The following is a 15,658-nucleotide window of genomic DNA, read 5'->3' as shown; positions in this document are numbered from 1 at the left end:
GGTTTGTCAATGATTGATACATCTGTTAAAAAGCAAGTGAACTGAAAAAGCGTATTCACTGATGTCTCCACAAACCAGTGACATCAATATCAGTGACTTCATGACATCAGTGTTAGCACAGTTTGGTGAATGTCCTGAGACAGCAAATTTGTCTGAACAGACACAAAAGCAAAAATAGAAAGAAAACAAAACCTTTAGTATCTTGGAAATTTCAACAGAGAGTTTGATTTTGAATCACTCAGCTGTATAAAGTTCAGGGATCAAAGACTCACCAGCTGTAACTGGCTGTGTGGCATTTATTGGATCAGGCTTGGGCTGTTAGATAGATAGATAGATAGATAGATAGATAGATAGATAGATAGATAGATAGATAGATAGATACTTGGTTGATCCCGGGGGAAATTCAAGATTCAAATTCAAGATTGTTAGCTCTGTGAGTATGTTCTTTTATAAGCTCAGAGAGGTCAGCTCGTCTGTACATTACGCATTACGTTTCCAACCTATCTTTGATAGGATTGACTGTGGTTTGCTAATCCCTCCCTAATTAAATGCCCTAATTCCAGTCTGAAGATCCTGAAATGGATCCTGTGCTACTAGTTATAGTTAAGTTACCTCATAGTCTTAACAGGCTACAGCAGCATTTAAAGGTGTCAGCTTCTTAGGGCCGGTAGCATTACGAAGATCAGTATAATGAGAGCAAGGTAAAGTCTTTGGTAAAATATATTATCATTAAACAAACATTTTGATATGGACTATGTATTAAAATGCTGCCGTTCTGTGACACTTCCATCACTACTCTGCTTTAAACATTACTAGATTTACAGTTAAACTGAATGTAGGCAATACAATGACCCATTCATCTGCAGCACCAAAGTCCAGGTGTATCACACGCACAGCATGTGTTTGCTTCACTTGTTGACTTTGGCTTCCTTGTGGAAACCTCTAAGCATCCTGTGAACTCAGCTGTCAGTAATTCAAGCACAAATGAGTCATAAGTGCCAAATAAGACAACAAATCTGTATTTCTTTATAATTTATTTTTTGATCATAAGAGTTGAAATGTTAGTCTTAGTTCTGTGCACAAGTCATGGCTTCACAGCTTTTTAATGTAAAGCTCAGACTCCCATTTGATGAAGTATTTTGGAACATCATGTGTCCATCTCTGCATGAGTAAGGGTTGAGCAGATTAACTGTCACTGATATTGTCAGTATTGATCCCATAATAACGATACAATTTATAAAACCTGCACCTTCACTGTTAAATGTAAGACATCTTCAATTAAAATATTCAGTTTGTTAAACATTCTGATTTCAGTCAGTCAGTACAACCTTAAGCTGTCTGAATGTCTTTAATAGGTACCACCTTTATGAAAGATTTCTTTTCAGGACGCACCTCAGGCATCAATCCCGACTTTTAAACTTTATCCACCCTTCTTTCTGATTGGCCAGAGCCAATGGCGCCTCCCATGAACGTCACTGTTGTCATTAATGGGGCAAGTGGCGCGTCTCATCAGCCAGAATAAAGCCGGCTTTCCTTCGCTGCTGAAATGTGTGAAATTAGCGACGTGTCTCCTGAGAACCTGTGTTAATTTTTAAAACATAAACTTCACCATGACCAACAAAACGACTCCTCTCCTTTTTAAGGCGCTGCTGGGGATGTCGGAAGCCCACTCTTCAAAGGTTGTGCGAAGAAACACGAAAAGAGCAAATATCAGGTGAGTGATTCTGTGACTTCTCCACAGAGATGCGATCGAAAAAATGGGCATCATTTTGCTTGTTCAGTCAGACATACGCTTATCAAAATGTGTGGATTGCAGTAATAATAACATGTTTCTTTACATTCCCGGAGACATTTTTTAAACTTCCAGTGTTAGAGCAGAGAGAACCCGGTACTTACTCTTTTAGGACTCTTTTCTCGCTCTTGTGGTAGGACTAAGTTGTGTCTCACTCAGTAACCTGCCGACGCAGAAGTGTTATTGAACGTTATGCCTTAAAATGATCTTCATATATATGCATTTACATCATAAATACTGTAAACTTTGTTATTCTTAAACACATCCAGAATAAATGCATAGAAACATATTGATCCATTACATGGCCTGCTCACTGAGCAATTCTGCGATGTTTTTATTTTTTAGGTTTCCCACAAACTCATGAATTCACGTGTTTTCATATATAATTTCCATCCCTCAGATGCGTGGGTACCTGTGGGGCCCTGGAAGTGAGGAGGGCCAGCCTTCCCCTCTGCTCCGCCATCCCCGTCAGCACACCAGCCCGCAGCTTCATCAACCTGGCTGCTCCTATCAGCACCCGCAGGATGGAGTACTCCGAGTGCCGGACATTAGGGTGAGAGCCCTGATTTATCAGCTTCATCAGTTCAGAACTGATGAAACTGCTTGGATTAGCAGTGAAACGTCTTCAAGTCAATCTTCACAAGTCCATACTCCTTGCTTTAACTCTTTGAGTGATCATTATTTAATGTGTGTTACTTGTGATTCTTACCAGACACTCACTTTGTAATACTACAAACGCAAGGGCTTTCATCAGCCACCATTGTGTTAGCTCATTCACTCATATATAGTGACTTAACAAACATTTATTTTAAGATTATTTAAACTAAAAAAGTGTAAAGGTAAACCTGACAAAGGGTTACAAAAATACACTTAAACTGAGCTTTGAAAAGAAAGTTAAAACAACCTGGTGATATCATGTCGTTTGATCTCTTTTCATGTGACTGCGTGCTCAGGTATACTCCAGAGCAGATGTACAGCGTGGTAGCCAGTGTGGACCAGTATCAGCACTTTGTCCCCTGGTGCAAGAAGTCTCGCGTCATCAAGAGGCGAAATGGTAACATTCAGACAGAGCTCGAAATAGGTTTCCCGCCCATCGTGGAGCGCTACACCTCTGAGGTCACCGTCATCCCTAACCACAAAGTCAGGGTAAGTCCTTATCTTGGTAGCTCCAGAAAATAACCGTGACAGCAGGTGTCTTGGCTCTTGAATCCGTACTGAGTGATAAATTAAACAGTAGTGTCTTTTGAAACAGGCTGTGTGCACTGACGGATCCCTCTTCAGCCATCTCGAAACAATATGGAGGTTTGCCCCTGGAGCCAAAGACCTACAAGCCTCCTGCAAAGTGGAGTTCTGTGTAAGTGTATTAGTTGAAATGAATATCTGATCCTGAAAGCCATTAGGAAATCAGCTTTTTTTTCAGCACCCACAGTAAAGCAGTGACAGTGAATCCATGGAAAAAAACACTCATCAGAAAGGAATAAATTTGGTATTAAAGAGACCAGATTGTCTCCTGAAGAAGAGACTGATTCCATGTCTCTGGTCGTGCATCGTTGTGAATGGCTTAGTGAAGGAAGGAAGGAAGGAAGTGTAGAGTAAAATCTCATTATGCTCTAAATTTAGTCTCTGGAGACCTGAAATAGATGTCAGGGCAGGGAACAGTGTTAAGGAGCTGCTGACAGAAGTTTGTCTTTAATGTTGGCTCAGATCATCTCGGGGTCAGCCAGGAAGTATTCAATGTCAGTGGAATAAAGGGAGGCTGATTATCAATGAACATTTAAAAGGAGCGTATTCAGACTGCCTGAAATGACTTTTCACTCAAGTTATCTCGTGTTTTGATTTTTGTCATGGTTTCTGATTTTGACCTTCAGACAAATGCATTTTTTTAACAAAGTAACAACAGAATCGACGCTTCCTGTGTCTTCTGTAGGTGTCCTTTGAGTTCAAGTCTCTGCTGCACTCTCAGCTGGCCAGCATGTTCTTTGACGAAGTGGTCAAGCAGATGGTCGGTGCCTTCGAGTCACGGGCAGCGATGCTTTACGGAAACCAGCCGCAGGAGGTGCCACTCAGGAGGCGGTCGGCATGAGGCGACCCCTTTCACCTCCCGGACTTTTAACCAAACCCTGCTCTGATTACTGTCAACACTTGTCTTACAAAGGAGACTGGATCTTCTTTCTGTATTCACTCATATATTCTATTTGAGTTGACATGCACATGGAATATACTTACTTAACTATTTATCTATAAGCCACAAGTTAATTTATTAAGCCACAAGTTAATTTATTTACTTGTACATATATTTATTTTTGGGATAGGAATAAATCTTTGGTTTTAAATTCAACATGTTGAACACAAATGTTTTCTTTGTAAAACTGTGTAAGACAAGTAACTCCTGCAGTGCCGAAGCATCTAAAAGGATTTAAAGCTTTTTTCTTGTCCGGCCTTTTTAGTAACTGGAATTAAAAAGCTTTTATTTTGATAAACCTACATCCAAGTGTCATTTATGGTCTGTTTTTTTTTTCTTTTTTTTTTTTTTATATGCTGCTGAAATTGCTGCAATGAACACCAGTGTATGTGAATCATATCTGCAACAGTTTACTTCTTGTGTTTGGAGAAGATTTTGGAAAAAAAAAGCAAAAAACAAAAAAAAAAGCATCCAGGAAGAGTTGTGTAAGCACAGTACTAATGACCTGATTTTCATCTTGCAGATTGAAAGTTAGATTTTTATTACACCAGTGTGATAAGCTTGCTGGAAGATTTTGCAACATGGCTGCCCTAACCACACTATCAGCAATCATTAACTTATTGTGACTCAGCACAACAAATGATGAAAATTCATTGAGTAATTCAGCAACGCTATTTCACTGAAATGTTTAACTGCATTGTGGTTTTTTTTGTGTTTTTTTGGCAAATGAGTTATGTTCAAAACATGAGTATAGGGTGGTGGAGAGCAAGTCTGTAACCATAACTGTACAAAAGTGCACAAAAAGAAGTAAAAAAAGATAAAAGATCTACAAGGCCCAACATCTGCATCCACCAGATTACTTAGTGTCATACGTGTACAATTAACATGATATGAATATTTTCATTTTCATATTAGAATATTGAGTTAAAGTCACTGAATAATTACAATATTGGCAATTGGTCAGTATTTCTGATTTTGAATTTTGATTATATCAACAGCACTGTATCGTGATCAACATATGGGAAAAAAGAAATCACGATGTAACCTCACTTGGCCTCCTTTGTAAGTCAATAAGAATGGTTGCATGTTATCTGATCTCCTTGGACTTTAGCTTTCTGCATAGTTTGGAGTTTCCTGAATGTGGTTTCTTGTTTTGCACAATGTCAGACAAAGTATAAAGGAAGGGGGGTTGTCAGAGAAGGACTGCAAAGAAGCACAGATTTTAAAACCATAAGGATGAAGACGATTGTGGTCCTGCTACTAGTGTACAGCTGTTGTCTGTGTGAGGGGCAAGTCAGTGAAAATGACGGCAAAATTCATCAGTGCTCGGGAAGCTCAACAAGCTGCTGTGACATCTGCTCCCTCACCTCCATAACTCAAAACCTAGGAGCAATGGGAGAGAAAGTCGCAAACATGGCAGAAAAAATAGCACTCCTGGAGTCTATGTTGCAAAACGCTGAAAAAGATATCCTGGAACTGCGGAGCCTGACTGGAGGTAAAAGAGCAAATGTTATAGTGAAAGTAAAATATAGTAATGGCATTTGATTCCTCTCTTCATTAATTCTTATCTGTAATGTGTTTGTGTTATTTTTGTGGCTCTCAGGAAGTCCTCAGGTGGCCTTTTCTGCAGCTCTCAGGGAATCTGGCTCTGGAAACATTGGACCTTTCACCACTGCTACCCCACTGCAGTATAAGAGGGTCTTCTCCAACACTGGCAACTGCTACAATCCTTCCACAGGTATATGCTTGAGAGATAGAGAGAGTGAAAGATGGTGAAAGAGCATGAAATTTAAATAATTCTTATTTTGGCAGGCATCTTCACAGCAGTGGTCAAAGGAATGTACTTCTTTCGATTCTCCATGTTCAACAACCTCAGTCCCGTTCCCAGTTCTGTTGTGTGCCTCAAGAAGAATGACGTACTGCTGACATCTGTTTGGGACACCTCTGGCACTGATGGCAATGACATGGGCAGCAACGCTGCGGTCATCCCCCTCGAGGTGGGAGACAGTGTGTATGTGGAGCTCCAGACAAACAGGATCGTCTATGATGATGGCATGAACTACAACACCTTCAGTGGTTTTCTTCTCTTCACTACATAATTCAAATGGGATTTCAGGTCTGCATGGTTTTTCCTGGTTTTACAGTTAAGGAAAACTTTTTTGTACTGCTAACTGATCATTTTAATTATTCATAAATGGAGCATGGGTGGCACGGTGGTGCAGTGGTTAGCACTGTCGCCTCATAGCAAGAGGGTTCCAGGTTCGAATCCCGGTCTGGGCCCTTCTATGTGGAGTTTGTATGTTCTCCCTGTGCCTGCGTGGGTTTTCTCCGGGTTCTCCGGCTTCCTCCCACAATACCAAAAACATGCACATTAGGTTAATTGGCTACTCTAAATTGCCCCTAGGTGTGAGTGTGAGAGTGTGTGGTTGTCTTTGTGTGTTGGCCCTGCGATTGACTGGCGACCAGTCCAGGGTGTACCCCGCCTCTTGCCCGTAGTCAGCTGGGATAGGCTCCAGCTCCCCCGCGACCCTGACGGATAAGCGGTATAGAAAATGGATGGATGGATAAATGGAGCATTTAGAAAATATGATGGGAAAATTATTTGCTTTGTATGGATTTTGCTGAACAAACAAACATCTTTGTATCAAAATAAACATCAAGCTTTCTTTGCACAATGCCTGTAGCCTCACTATTTATTTACATTATGTCTATTTACATTTAAAGGTAAAATTCCACAAAAGAATGTATGATTTAAAAAATACAATAGAAAATGAAATATAAAAATACTGGTGCTGGTGGTGTGAGGTTTTGTATGCTTTAATTTTCATGTGTCCATACACAGAATCTTGAGCAATAATTTAGCTGAGTAGAAGGTCAGTGGGTCCCCAGGGCCAACTCTGGCAGGGCTTTTCAGCTTTATAGAGAGTAATTAGCCTAAATGAAACACCTGTAATAATGACAAAAACATGAGGCAATTTCATAAGATGTACCTTTCACCCCTGCCTGGAGGGCCTTCCTTTGTCATCTAGCTTTTGCCTGGTTTTGCCTAACAAAGTCAGCATCATTTCAGGCCTGTTTGCTTTCAGTTCAAAAACCTCTGTTATTCATGTTACCTCTTGTTAGGTTTGGAAGGGAATCTTTACATTATTCACCTAAAGTAAGAAATAGTTTCATGGGTTAAGCTGAAACAACATTGTTGAAGACAATGAATTACCATGTTTTAGTCCCATGAGAAAATATCAACCTTTATGTGCTTGTAGCTCTGTAATAACATTCATCTGTTCATATATTTTATACAATAATACATGTGTATATATTTCCAGCCACAATACAGGATGTGGATTCACTCCCCATTTGTAGTGAAGAAAAAAAATGCATAATACAGCTGTTCAAGGCACACATGAACATTATGTTTATAGGTTTTAACTCTCCATACATAGATATCATGAATTTACTCTTGAACAATCAGTTTGGCTGAGCAAAATGTCTCCCCATGGTCATTGGTGGCTCGACAGGTGTAAACGTTGGTGTCATCTAGGCCCACTTTGGTTATGACCAGGGTACAGCGGCCATCTTCCTCGTACTCTATTTGAACTGTGGTTGACTCCATAACAGGCTCTTTACCACACAGCCACACCACCTCCGGATCAGGATATCCTGCCAAGACACATGGGAGGGGTGAGGACAAGGACAAAAGGCAGACCTTCTGAAATGAAGTTGAACTGTAACAAATTGTTTTTAAGTCTTTTGGGGGAAGTTCAGTTGCAAGTCTTTTAGGCTGATTCTGAACATATTTCTTCCTAAGTTGTGCTTTAAAGGTTGCTGAGTTCAAGTCCAAATCTCAAGTCACTGCTATGCACAGTGCACCCAAATTGTCACAAAAAGGAACCTTGAATAAAGACCTCAAATTACGCAGGCGTGTGTACCTGTGAGGTGACATGAAAGACGGGCATTGGATCCCTTAGCTACTGTCTGGTCCACCAAACTCTGGGTGAACTGAGGTGGGCCCTGCATCTTGCGCTCCAAAGACTTCAGGGCATCCTCTGTCTCTGGGCTCAGAGGTGAGTCTGAGAGAGGCAGGAGGAAGCAAATGAAAGAGGGGGAAATCCACAGGACTGCTATACAGAAACTTTAAACCAGGAAACTAAAATGATTCTGATAAAATAATGAAAGAACGAGACTGCCTTACCCTCTCCAGGACTGGTAGGTGATCCAGCGCTCTCACTTTTTGACAACAGGGCCATTCTTTTCAGGGCCAGCAAGGCCTTACCTGCTTTCTGTGTAATCAAACAATATCAATGATCCGGTGCAAAAAACAACATCTGAAACTCAACCAAACACATATAAATACTATGCTGAGGTTTTACCTTCCACTTTTGCCTGGCTAGAAACCGCTTCATCTTCTCCTTGGACAGATTCTTGGTCTGCACATCTCCAGAATCAAATGCTGCCATCCAAGGGTGGGCAAGAGCCTCTTCACAGGACATCCTCCGCCTGGGAAGCACACAAAATGTTACAAGTTGTTAAGTGAGGATAGTATATGGATGCTGTTTTATACCTGTATGTATATGAAATCACCTGGTGTCCTTGTTGAGCAAAGAGCTAATGAAATTTTTGGCCTCCTCTGTAATTTCATCAAAGCTTTCCTCATCGAACTCCCACTGGGCAGCTGTGACCAAGGCCAGGGTCTCTGCATCGCTGCTCCCCTGGAATGGGGACTCACCACTTAGGCTAAAGAGAAAGATAGACGGCAGTATCATTACCGTGACTGTGTCAACCTGTATCCACTAGGTGGCATTGAGAGCCAGTTAAACATTCACATACACAAACTGAACATATCAGTTTATGTTCTATTTCTCAAAGTAATTATGAGGAGCTGCAGTTGATAAAAGGCCTTCTGACTGAGAGGTAAAGTGGATTAGGTCAGTTTCATAAACATGGGCCCGGCTGACTCACTGCTGGCAATTTTCATTGCCAGTCACTGTCAGAAAACCTGTTGTCACCAGTTTACTTGTAGAAGGCAAAATATGCTTGGCATATAAGGAATACTCATACATACTCCAATACTCAAATTCTCTCATTCGCTTTTTTGTTGAGAGTTAGACAAGAAGACCACCAGCAGCTGGTCAGCCTAGTCCAAAGACTGAAAACAAGAGGAAACAGCCAACATGCCTCTGTTTAAATGTCACAAAACCCTCCTACCAGCACTTCTATCTTCAGATGGTTCCCCACTTTTCCCGGTCTTTATGCTAAGCTAATTGCCTGTGGCTTCATATTAATTGCACTGACAAGAGAGAAGTGTTTTCATTGAACTACTGTTCAACGTTCAAACTATTTCTTTAATAAAGAAAGGCTATACTCACAGTATGTAACAGATGACCCCAATGCTCCACATGTCAGTGGCCAAACACACAGCCTCATAGTTGATCACTTCAGGTGCTACAAACTCTGGAGTCCCATGCATCACCTTCAGAGGTGTGTTGTCATCTGTTAACCATAAAGTGCATATTTTGGCATTAAGACATATAAGTACACTAGAATGCCAAGTAAATATTGAAAGATTTTCATTTGACATACCAAGTCTGCTGGCTAAGCCGAAATCAATTATCTTAATCGAGGTGCCAGATGTGTCAACACACACAATGTTTTCAGGTTTGAGGTCCAGATGGACAATGTTCTGCTGATGCATGTAGGCAATCCCCTCCAGGATCTGCTGCATGTAGCGCACACTGGCAGGCTCTGTGTGCTCAAAGTTGTCATCCACAATACGTTCAAACAGTTCCCCGCCCGCAATGCTACAGACAAACACAACACAGTGACAGCAAATGGTTATTATATTTCTTTGCATATAACCATATTCAGCTATTTGTGGCTTTCATAATGATACTCACAACTCCATGACCATGACCATCTCAGGCTTGTGATCATACGCCGCAAGGCATTGAACCAGTTTGGGGTGGTGGAGGTAGTTCATCAACTCTATCTCTTTACGGGCAGCTTCCCTCTCCTTGGCACGCCGGCCTTTGTAGAACTTCCCAGCACACACATGTCCTGTCTCTTTGTGGGTCAATTTGAACACTAGGCCGAACTTTCCCCTAATAAAGAGACAAGTTTAGTCATTTTTATCTTTGGACCTCCAAACCTGAATTGGTGTGTATCTGTTGTTTACTTGGGGAAATCCATGTCTCTACAGGCATGAATTTTAATCCTCCTTCTGCTGCATTTGGCAGGACTTCTATTTTCTATCCTATTTCAACCAACCCACGCTTTTAAGCGCAATCATGTTCTCCCTTGAAATGTCAAGCTTTCTTGTGGATCTGAAGTACTTTCTGACCCTACTTGGGAAAGCTTATTTTGAAAATGGATTTTGTTGTTGACAGATACTTACATTCCCAGTTTCTCCTGCAAATTGTAGTGATCTGTGACTTTGTGCGAAGTTTCAATAGAGACACAGGTGTAGCCTTGAGGGGCTTCGTCTTCTTGTGGTTTGTCTAAGTCTACACACAAAGACACAATAGCTGTAATATAAGGATTTTATTTGCCTGTATTTTCAAATGTTGTATCAATAACGCATATGACTTCACCTTTCTGCTCCATCCTAACCACTGTTGACACTGGTCCTGGCTCACTTACTCCCGCTTCGTTGTAGGCTCTCACTCTGAAACAGTAGTCCTGTTGAGGCTGCACCCCAGAGCACACTCTGTATGATGTACTCTTACACTGGGCAGTAAGAACGGTCCAGTCCCCGGGCTCAGCAGGTCCTTGGTTCTTTACCTCAACAACATAACCCAGGACGGCACTGCCACCGTCGTAGCAGGGTCCCGACCAGGACAGCACAAGATTGGTGGGAGAGATAAGGGAGATCACAGGACAGGAGGCAGGAGGCTGTGGTCTCTCTGGTGGATAATGATGAATAAATTGGTTAAGGAACTGCTAACTTTATATGGTGCTGATACTGCAGTGTTTGTTGTCTTACCTATCACTGAAAGGGTGAGTGTGTGTTGTGCGGAGTTCTTGCGGTCTCTTACTACAATAGTGTAGCGACCTGTATGCTGTGGTTTAGCCTCTGCTATAACCAGTGTACTGCTCACATCTGTGTTTTCTGCCCACAGCTCTGGACCATCCACTATCTGCGAATATAAAGAAAACCAGAAAGAGAGGGAGATAAATGCTGAGAGGCAGTGAAGACAAGTAAGGCTGGGATGATGGCAGAAAGTGGACATTGTGGAAAAGAGCAATAGAATTACAACACCTGCTCTTTGTTTCTGATCCAACATGACACTACAGGAGGACTGCTGGTAAAAAGACACGTCACCCGGGCAGTTTGTCCCACCTCCACCTTAATGTGGTGTGGAGGGTTTTCAAACTGTAGCACTGGACCTGCAAAGACAAAACAAAGTGAGTGTTTTGACTCAGAGCCTACTTGCTCATTGTAGTACCATTGGTCGAGTTGAAGGACTAAAACGTCCCACTGAAAGGAAACTAACCAATGTGGTATGAGAGATAAAGACAGAAGGACAAAGAAATTGTCTGATATCTGAATGGGAGTACTTGATCTGTGGTTTGTGTTGTACATACTGGAAACGCATTTCCTCCGAGACCCTTATTGTTGTAGTATACTGCAGACCAAGTGTCTCAAGTGGAAACAAATGCAAAACACATATGACCTACTCAACACAAGTACAACCTGTCCTTGTGTAATCAAGTGTGTTAAACAATGTTAAGTTCACCAGTTCTATGCATCCCGGTTCTGTAATATGCTTAACACTATTTACTTAGACAAATATACTGAAAGGAAGCAAACACAGACAAATGCATTTTTCTGCACAGTATCCTATAATCATCTAATCAATTTACAGTAGACTAGACAATTCCATATATGAGTGAGAGTCAATATCATGATCTCACACTGTCAGCATTCAAACACTGTGGCATCAGTATGGTGAATTTGAATAAAGAACCTGATAAATTTATGGTGAAAAGGCTTTAGTATCTACAGTTACCTACTTAACGCGCAGTCTGATGCTAAATTACTTCATCCATTGTCTCTAGCCTTCACTTAAATCTCATTTATAAAGTCATAAATAACATAACCACCGTACAAAACTACAGATCTTGTATACTCATAGCAAACACTGAGACTGTATTATGTGAGCTTTAAATGCATTTACTGTTGCAGCCTACACCCTGAGGTAATGTTCCCCAGTATATTGGAGCACAATAGCTTAAAGCCTGACAACATTTTGACAAGAACAAAGGCTAAAAATGAAGCTGTAGCTTCAGGGCAAACTAAAACAACATCAGAAGCAACTCACAAAAGAACAGGCTCTATCGAATAAGTTACATTAGCACGAGCAAGACAAATGAGACAATATAATAAGAAGGTGAGTGAATGATGGAACGACAGGTGCATTGCTTGGTGATTTGGCAGAGATAGTGAGCTGGGAGCAAAAATAAATTGTGTTTGTGTTTCTCACCTGTTCCTGAGTTGGCTCTCTTCTTGGGGATGACTTCTGCAGAGACAGATGTCGTGCAGGTAGGTTTTAGTAGGTTAGGATAGAGGTGTGGCTCTGCTCTTCTGTTCTATGGCTATCAGTTTACAGACGCTGCAAATTTTACTGAACTGTGCACTGTCCACTCCCTTACATGGTGTTCTCTTGGGACTGAGAAACTTTAGTGGGTGTATCAAAAAGCTGCATTGTTGTAGAAGTCCCGCATAACTCCTGACTGGCATATATGTTGACAACCAATTGCACAAGGACTGGAAATGATGTGTTTCCTGTTCACATGAAAATATAACTTGGATATATCCGGAAGAGGTTAAGACAGTGGTAAAGAGGACAAGATATACTACCTCTTGGAGTTGAGACTGGGCTAAGTTTATCGGCGCATGTAGGGGAAGTACAGATAGACCCTCTGAATTTCTGTAGCTCATCTTTGGGAAGCTGTGGTGACCTTCCGTTCTCCAAAGTACTCGTGGATGCAGAACTGGTGATATTTGATACAAGGCTCTGCACACCACAGATAGTTTCAAAGTCTGGAGTGGTTTTCAGAAAGAGGAAAAGGAGAAAAGCCGGCAGAATATCAGAAATGAAACTGAGAAATGGGACTAAATAACAGAATGAATATTCAACACATGAGGAGTCCTGAATTACAATTTGCAAGAGGTAGAGTTTACAAATTAGCAGCAAACTGTGTAGTTGACTAACTGAAAGAAGATGTCTGCATGAATTGCCTCTAAAGTCCATCATGGAACAGCCTCCATTGTGCCCTTGTGTCTCACTCACCTCTGACAACAACAGCAGCACAACAGGACATCTTCCCTGCACTGTTTTCTGCCAGGCAGGTGTAAGCCCCAGCATCTTCTGGCAAGGACTCTTTTACCACAAAACTCGTCTCCCTGCCATCAAAGGACGAATTCCCAAAACGGGCGACTTCACCTGCCCATAAAGGAGCAAAAACACAAATCAGAATTAATTCTCTTCGACTAGTGTCATGTGCAGTAAAGTACAACAAAGAGAAAGCATGTGAGAGAGGCCAGAGGCCAGAACACTCTGGTGTGTAACTGATAATGGACACCTTGTCGGACATTATATCTTTCAGCCAGTCAGAACTGAACTCCCGCTGCTTTTGTTTATACAATGTAGCAAAGTAAATGGAATTGAGACATTATGTTATGCTGCTTACCATTGTGCAACCACAACACTTTGATTGGCTGACTGCCCGCGATGACCCCCCGCAGTATGATGTCACTTCCTTCGTCCACGCAGCAGTCCTCCAGGGGCTCTATGAAGACGGGTGGATCCAGTCGTTTATAAGAGGATAATTTAAGAGACCCTAGGTAGACAGGAGAGTGGTAAAAAAATAATAAGGAGTCATATAAAGAAAACAAGAGCAACACATTCTATATTGAGGAAGAATGTTTATTAAATGTTGTTAGTGACCTTCCTGAAAACTTCATGTATCTGCATTTATTAATACTAGTTAAATTCATCTCAATATTTAAATTTTGACCACAAATGTTATTCATATCTTGTATTTTGCATTATTTCACACACTGAAGTACTGTATTATCACACTAATACTCTGTGGCCTTGGGTTTCTTGAAGTGAACAGTGACTTGAAATAACACCTACTAGAAGTGTGCTCCATGCTCTCATCTGCAGTTGACACCACCTCTTTTCTCTTCTCTTTTTTGCTCTTCCTTTTCTCGTTTACCAAATGTCATATAAATTCAGTACACTGCTGACCAGAAAATTGCAGTACTAACATCAGATCATTTGCCTCAAAATATATTGTTCATGTCAACAGTCAAAGTCTTAGACAAAATCTAGCAGTTTGACAGAACTCAGAGCTGAATCTGTGAAGCTCTCAAGGTTTGAGAGCACAAGAAATTTGGTGTTTGGTGTGGGCTTACATGGAAGTGAAAGGTCCCTAATACAATAAACAGTCAGATACTTTTGACAAGGACAAACATAGTACCGGATATTAATTTTAAAAGCAACAAACTTGGAGTGCGTGCTCTCAGTTTCTCTTTTTACGCCAAATAAAAGTTGTTGTAGTCTATTGTGGCATGGCAGCAAACTGTTATCAGAAGAGGCAGCATGTTCTGACTTGTCTGTTCAAATGCTGACATTATAAACATGTTTAAATGTTACCAGTTGAGCTCTTTCCAACACTAGCACACACACACCTAAAATTTTTAATCACCTCTCTCATGCAGCCCTTACCTGTGTCGCTACATTTGCCTGAAGTCCTGGAATCAATAGGTCCGGGCCGATTCCTTGGTGCAGATGATGCACTGGGTGGCTTGATGTGCATCCTGAAGGTTGACACATAGCGCTGTTTGCTGCCCTCACCGTTCATTTCTGTTTAAGAGTACCCCAGCCTGTGAGCGGAACAACAGCAAATAATTTACACAGTCATTTCCCAAGCTGATTATCACACTTCCTTTCTTTGCATCTGCTGTGTGGGCCTCCGCAGCTTGGTCTCTCTGAGTGTTTGTCTGTTAAACCAAAGCTCTGTCCCCCTTTCTCACTCACTGCTAAGCCAGTGCAGCTCTGGTCTCAGTCCTTACACTTCTCTGCACATGTTAGAGCCCTGTTTTCTCACCCTCCCCTGATCTACACTAACCCCACCTACATCACCAGTCTTTCTGTTTTGCTTTTGCCTTTCTATCTCCTTATCGCTCCAAAGTCATTCTAATGACACATCCCCCACCCACTACTCAAACCCCTGTCTCTCTCACCATGGCTAACAGACACACACACTATACATGAAAATGCATAAACAAGGAAAGACAGAAAGAGGGACTGTGAGAAGAAGGGGTTGGGCTTATCTACCCACCCAGCCAAAGGTCGTATTGTGTGGTGTTTGTTGAATGCACTGTCGTTTATTGATTCTACTGTTTGCCCTCTCACTTATCAATGCTGCAACTGAACTTTGTGATGCAGTGATGCCGGCATGGCATAGGTTTGTTTCACGCCTGTGGACTGTAAAACTGTGATTGTGAACAACAGGCTTGTAAATCCTCTGTGAATGCCTGACCTGGCATAGTGTATCCCTGCAAACACATGGTGGCCATTTCCAGGGTAACACTTCAGCAGATCCACCTCCTGCCGTGGTAACCAGGGGTGTCTCAAGAGGGGATGTGCTGTCGTTCACACGATGAACATATGTTATTC

General features: G+C 41.6%; 3 protein-coding genes across 4 annotated transcripts; 2 read left to right on the top strand and 1 right to left on the bottom strand.

Moving 5' to 3' along the window:
• The first annotated feature begins 1,506 nt into the window (after window positions 1–1,506).
• si:ch73-141c7.1 (coenzyme Q-binding protein COQ10 homolog, mitochondrial) lies at window positions 1,507–4,276 on the top strand. Its single transcript, XM_046416220.1, has 5 exons — window positions 1,507–1,714; window positions 2,193–2,345; window positions 2,746–2,938; window positions 3,045–3,146; window positions 3,720–4,276. Exons 1-5 carry the CDS (start codon window positions 1,611–1,613, stop codon window positions 3,873–3,875), a joined length of 708 nt encoding a protein of 235 aa, XP_046272176.1. The 5' UTR covers window positions 1,507–1,610; the 3' UTR covers window positions 3,876–4,276.
• Window positions 4,277–5,091: 815 nt separating this feature from the next.
• On the top strand, window positions 5,092–6,171 carry LOC124073762 (complement C1q-like protein 2). The gene is made up of 3 exons (XM_046416221.1): window positions 5,092–5,469; window positions 5,578–5,712; window positions 5,787–6,171. Exons 1-3 carry the CDS (start codon window positions 5,211–5,213, stop codon window positions 6,071–6,073), a joined length of 681 nt encoding a protein of 226 aa, XP_046272177.1. The 5' UTR covers window positions 5,092–5,210; the 3' UTR covers window positions 6,074–6,171.
• A 482-nt stretch (window positions 6,172–6,653) lies between these two features.
• mylk5 (myosin, light chain kinase 5) lies at window positions 6,654–15,257 on the bottom strand. 2 transcript variants are annotated; one of them, XM_046416125.1, is made up of 17 exons: window positions 14,705–15,257; window positions 13,662–13,811; window positions 13,262–13,414; window positions 12,829–13,011; window positions 12,452–12,487; window positions 11,227–11,354; window positions 10,951–11,104; window positions 10,559–10,870; window positions 10,363–10,471; window positions 9,866–10,069; window positions 9,552–9,769; window positions 9,338–9,461; window positions 8,553–8,705; window positions 8,342–8,468; window positions 8,164–8,251; window positions 7,901–8,041; window positions 6,654–7,631 (listed from the first exon to the last, which is right to left on the bottom strand). In XM_046416125.1, exons 1-17 carry the CDS (start codon window positions 14,838–14,840, stop codon window positions 7,426–7,428), a joined length of 2,622 nt encoding a protein of 873 aa, XP_046272081.1. In that variant the 5' UTR covers window positions 14,841–15,257; the 3' UTR covers window positions 6,654–7,425. The 2 variants fall into 2 exon arrangements, with proteins under 2 accessions (XP_046272081.1, XP_046272082.1); XM_046416126.1 differs by lacking the exon at window positions 14,705–15,257 and having other exon boundaries at window positions 13,262–13,418; window positions 13,662–13,795.
• Between the last annotated feature and the right edge of the window lie 401 nt (window positions 15,258–15,658).

Source organism: Scatophagus argus, chromosome 16 (genome assembly GCF_020382885.2).
Source record: "Scatophagus argus isolate fScaArg1 chromosome 16, fScaArg1.pri, whole genome shotgun sequence".
Lineage (NCBI taxonomy): Eukaryota > Metazoa > Chordata > Actinopteri > Scatophagidae > Scatophagus > Scatophagus argus.
This window is presented reverse-complemented; position numbering and strand designations above follow the sequence as displayed.

Excerpts from the sequence above, each read along its gene's own strand:
- si:ch73-141c7.1 (XM_046416220.1), top strand. The coding sequence starts at position 1,611 with ATGACCAACAAAACGACTCCTCTCCTTTTTAAGGCGCTGCTGGGGATG. Across the intron at positions 1,715-2,192 it reads ACGAAAAGAGCAAATATCAG|ATGCGTGGGTACCTGTGGGG; the intron begins GTGAGTGATTCT and ends TCCATCCCTCAG. Across the intron at positions 3,147-3,719 it reads CCTGCAAAGTGGAGTTCTGT|GTGTCCTTTGAGTTCAAGTC; the intron begins GTAAGTGTATTA and ends TGTCTTCTGTAG.
- LOC124073762 (XM_046416221.1), top strand. The coding sequence starts at position 5,211 with ATGAAGACGATTGTGGTCCTGCTACTAGTGTACAGCTGTTGTCTGTGT. Across the intron at positions 5,470-5,577 it reads ACTGCGGAGCCTGACTGGAG|GAAGTCCTCAGGTGGCCTTT; the intron begins GTAAAAGAGCAA and ends TGTGGCTCTCAG. Across the intron at positions 5,713-5,786 it reads CTGCTACAATCCTTCCACAG|GCATCTTCACAGCAGTGGTC; the intron begins GTATATGCTTGA and ends TTATTTTGGCAG.
- mylk5 (XM_046416125.1), bottom strand. The coding sequence starts at position 14,840 with ATGAACGGTGAGGGCAGCAAACAGCGCTATGTGTCAACCTTCAGGATG. Across the intron at positions 13,012-13,261 it reads TGCTGCTGTTGTTGTCAGAG|ACTTTGAAACTATCTGTGGT; the intron begins GTGAGTGAGACA and ends AAACCACTCCAG. Across the intron at positions 10,871-10,950 it reads ACTCACCCTTTCAGTGATAG|AGAGACCACAGCCTCCTGCC; the intron begins GTAAGACAACAA and ends ATTATCCACCAG.